This window comes from Pseudopodoces humilis, chromosome 6, assembly GCF_049639895.1.
Source record: "Pseudopodoces humilis isolate 2021_Gansu_Grassland_sample_001 chromosome 6, ASM4963989v1, whole genome shotgun sequence".
Classification (NCBI taxonomy): Eukaryota; Metazoa; Chordata; class Aves; order Passeriformes; family Paridae; genus Pseudopodoces; species Pseudopodoces humilis.
In genome coordinates, this window is record NC_142205.1 from 9,122,061 (window position 1) to 9,126,469 (window position 4,409).

At 42.1% G+C, this 4,409-nt stretch overlaps 1 protein-coding gene across 12 annotated transcripts in view; it reads left to right on the forward strand.

The window, feature by feature from the left end:
- Nucleotides 1–4,063, forward strand: part of ADD1 (adducin 1) — a 62,920-nt gene extending 58,857 nt beyond the window's left edge. For 11 of the 12 annotated variants that reach the window (XM_088055974.1, XM_014261266.2, XM_088055978.1 and 8 more), the window contains one exon: nucleotides 1,574–4,063. In XM_088055974.1, coding sequence (XP_087912100.1) covers nucleotides 1,574–1,926 — 353 coding nt within the window. In that variant the 3' untranslated portion in view covers nucleotides 1,927–4,063. The remainder of the gene's footprint in view (nucleotides 1–1,573) is intronic. The other variant, XM_088055981.1, reaches the window with a different exon arrangement.
- Nucleotides 4,064–4,409: the final 346 nt, after the last annotated feature.

Sequence of the window (4,409 nt, forward strand, 5' to 3'; positions counted from 1 at the left end):
AAAGTCCTGTCTAAACCTCCCCTGGTGCAGCTTTGAGCCATTCCCACACATCCTGTCACTGCATCCCAGGGAGAAGAGCTCAGCAATATTTTCAGTTAATTCCTGAAAAGTCCAAACACAGGGTGGTGGTAGTGAAGAACTGTAATTGTTTCTTATGAATTTATGTCTGCCATACATAGACAGGCTAAACTACAGCCTCAGGAGGCAGCTTGTACTGTACATAACTGCTTTCTCTTTTTTGCTCTGGCTTAAACTCTGCCTGCTCTATAACTTTTAAACTGCTAACTTGTGCATTCCGAGTGTTTGGCACTGGATACTAGTGTGGTGTTTATTTAACCTATTAGAAGTTCGTGGTGCTCTAGGCAAAACATGTTTGTTTCCTAGCAGGTATTCACAAAACAGAGCTATCTAAAATATATCAGAGAATTATTAATCCCATCTGACAGAAGTAAAAAGAACACTGTCATTTTTATAGGAAAAGTATCAAGTATCAAGTATTTTCTGTAAATTCTTTTCAAAATTAAAACAAACAAGATCTTGAAAGGAGGAAAAAATAGTCGCCTTTCATTTGTGCCTCACAATGAGCATGGCCTGGATTTTGCTCTAAATTCCTCCTTACGTAACATCAGTGGGGATAGATGTGGCTCAGCTAACAGGACACGGCTGCGGTGCACGGAGAGCACTGCAGGGAACTCCACAGAGTGCTCCTTGTTGAACCCATGCACAAAGAGGAGCCTTAAACAGAACCTCCCTAAAGCACAGCGGTGAGTGGGGACAGTGTTGCAGTTGAGGGAGGAGTGGTTCAGTTCCCCTTTGGACATACAGCTGCCACTGGACTTCTGATGTTCCCTTTTACAGGGTGAGTTTGGCTGTTGACATCACATACAATAAACAAAACAAGCTGTATTGCATAACCTGCTGAGCTCATTTAATTTGATAAACTACATGGATTTTACTTGTAGGAATCCATAATATGTACTCATACCTTGCCCAAAAAAGTGAAGCCTTTGTGATAGGAAATGATATTTTGAAGCAACATCTGTTAGATCTCATGGAAGAATATTATGAAAATCCCTTCATTGGGATTATAAATTGGCAAGCCAACAATTCAGAAATTAATTCTAATTGCATGTATGGGATTTGCATGTATGGGATCATTGTAAATCAGCAATTAGTTTTATCTCTCCAAAAGAAATAAGAATAAAAGTATGGAATTGCAAAACACTCTACTCAATGTCAATGAAAACTGCAGGTTTAATTCCTGGTTTATTGCACTAAAATAATATTTTGCCTGTAAATGTCATGAGTAAAACAGGAGCGAGGTCTGAACAGTTACTTTCTTGCTGATGTAATTCAGCTTTATCTGTTCTGTGTGAAGAAGCTTAAAAACAAACAGAACTTTGGAATTTCTTACTACTTCTGTGCCCAAAGCTGGAGAACAGCCCTATTACAAAGGCTTTCATGCAAAGTAAATATATTAGTTTCTTGTAGAGCGCGCTCACCATCCACTTGCTTCGCTTGCCCTGCTCCAGGGACACTTTTGTAAACTGACTGTCACTGTCTGTCCGTCCAGAGACACGGCAGGACCAGACCTACAGAGATGACAGTGATGCTGCAACCTTCAAGCAAACCCTCCCAGATCTCACCCCCGATGAGCCTTCGGAAGCACTCGGCTTCCCTCCCTTAGGAAAGGAGGAAGGGAGATGTGATCACGATGTGCCCAAAAGCCAAACAGAACCACCTGCAGTGGAAAATAAGGAACCCCAGTCCCAACCCACTGAAGAGCCAGCAACGCCAACAGCTGAGGAGGGGACAGCAGCTGATGCAGGTAGTGATGAATCTCCAGGGAAGTCCCCATCGAAAAAGAAAAAGAAGTTTCGCACTCCTTCCTTCCTGAAGAAGAGCAAAAAGAAGAGTGACTCCTAAAGGCCAACCCACTGCAGAAACACTGTCATATTTTGAAATCCATTAACCACTAGAATGTACCAGATTGTACTGAGTGTTTTGTCTTACTATGTAAATGAATGCCACAATTAATCCAACCAGCCCCTCAAGTTATGGCTTGATTGTTTAGGGTTATAACCAGAAACCCATGTCCAAAAAGGTGCTAATCCTGTGTGTTCAGCAGCTGCCACAGATCTGATCCCTAGTTAGTAATCAAATGTAAATGACTTCCATGTGGAAGGCATTGATTCACTATTTTTAAATTAAAGCCTGCACTGCTTTGCAAAAAAAACATAAAAAATTCACAATTAAAAATAGAACACCCATTGCTTACCACAAGAAGTGTTTTTTCCAGTATTCTGTTCGAAGTCACAAGTAAATTTCTTAAATTTTGACTTTTAGAGAGGATGCTTTTGCAGTGGTGTTCTCAAGGGGGGTGAATTCTCAAACTGACATGTAAACTTCTGCAAGCTTGTGAGTACAGGTTGTGGTTTGGCCAAGCTTTGAGGCTCTCCATTGCTTCCTCCCTTTCTTCCTTCTCATTGTTGTTACAAAATGAAGGTGTTTTTCACTTTTGTTTTATTTTATAGCTGGTTGGTGAAATCAGTCTTTGATGTCTAGGACTGAGATGTCCGTGGTGTGTCCTGCTCATGTTGTGTGTTCAAAGAGCCCAATCTTGGTCTGTTCTTTTTTTTTTTCTTTCTAGTGAATTACAGTTTAAGGGAAATCTGTCTTTGCTCTTGCCTGGCTGAATCATGTGGTGATTTGGCTGTTAGAAAAGGTTAAAAAGTAACTGCAGTAAAAGTATTTCAGAAGTTTTTCAGCTGGTGGTGTGGAGCATGGGCAGGTGTATTTTGGGCCTTAGCACAGGTTTTTTTTCATCCTCTTAAAAATCCTTTTGTTGCACATGCAACCTTGCTGTGCATGAACCCCGTGTGCAGCCTTTTGTGTTTGTTCCTTCCCATTGATAAAAATGTAAATGCATTACAGTGAGTATTTCACCTTGTTTTATAGTAATTATATTTTCACTTACAAAAGCTGGCATTTCTTTGTTTATGTTGTTGCCAGCAGTCAAGTACAGAAATCCCATGTAACCTTAAAGGGTGTATTTTCACCGTTTGCTATAAATGTTTGTTTAATGTGCAGCATGGCAAATCACTCTCGCCACTGAGTTCACTATTTCCCAGTTATTGCCATGCTTCTGTCTATCACTAATTATTAAAGTAGTTTAAGATCAGGTAGGTCAAGCTTGCGGAATTCTCCAGAAAGCGGGTGCCGTTCCCCGGCCCAGGGCTGGCGGGGCAGTGACCAATTCTGGTTTCTAGAATTTGCATTTTGGGTTTAACAGCAGCAAACCCCAACACCCCATGGGGGTAAGGGCAACACACTGACTCACAGGAAGTGTCTGTAACACAGCAGAACATGGATGTAACCTTTTAGGACAATATTAAATGTTGCAATTGGTAAAATAGCAGAGAACTAATGCCTTACATTCATGCAGCAGAAAGCACAGAGGGCCGGGCGGGTGGAGCGGCTGGAGGCAGCTCTTGGTGGGCAGAGCAAGGCCTGTGTCGGGCTGGGAGGTGCCGATGCCTTGGGCTGGTTTTTGAGAACAGCTGGAAGTGGAATTGAGCTGTCAGTGTTCAAGTGAGAACAGAGGTTTTGAGGTGGCCACTGGGACCATGGGAAAGGTGGCGGGGCCGGTGTGGGACAGAGCAGGCGGGCACTGGGCCGGAGCCCCCGGACAGCGACACTCAGGCAGGACTGCATGGCACGAATGGCTTTCAGCTTCTGCTCTAACACTGTATGTCCTTGTACACTAGGAAGCAAACAACACTTATTTTGCTAATTGTGTTTTATTGCAGGGTCGTAACTAAATGACTAATTGCTGTATGTTTCAGTTCTTTACTGAAGTCCCTCCATTTATCTTGACCACATATGCAATGACTCTTAATTTCTAATTTTGTAGTTTGTTCTTTTAGTTCTTTGTATTACAATATGAAATGTAGTCATGTATGGTATGGTTACACACTTTGGGGCAGAATAAAGTCCTGTATTTTTCTTTCTTTCTTGTATCATTAAGTTCTACTCACAAATAAAACTTGGAAAAAAAAATCATGCTCTGCTTTCAAAACTTGTATATTTTTATTCCATAGCCTCAGTTGCTTAGTTTTGTTTTAATGATTAATGTAGTGTGTTGATTAACGATGGCTTTCATTCTCAGAAAATACTCAAATTGGCTACTGCAGGGCTCCCTTCCCAGATTCCCAGCAGTGGGCAGAACATTGTTGGAGGTTCCTTCCCCCACCCATTAGCTGGGGTCAGCACAGTGCTGTCATCCATGGCTGGCTCCCTCAAGGAAGTCTTTGGCACCTTGGGTAAAATTCTGGCTCCTTTTTGCCTCAGCCAGACAGGGATGTTCGGTTCAGAGGGGTGTAACAACTGTAATGAACTGACCACAGGAC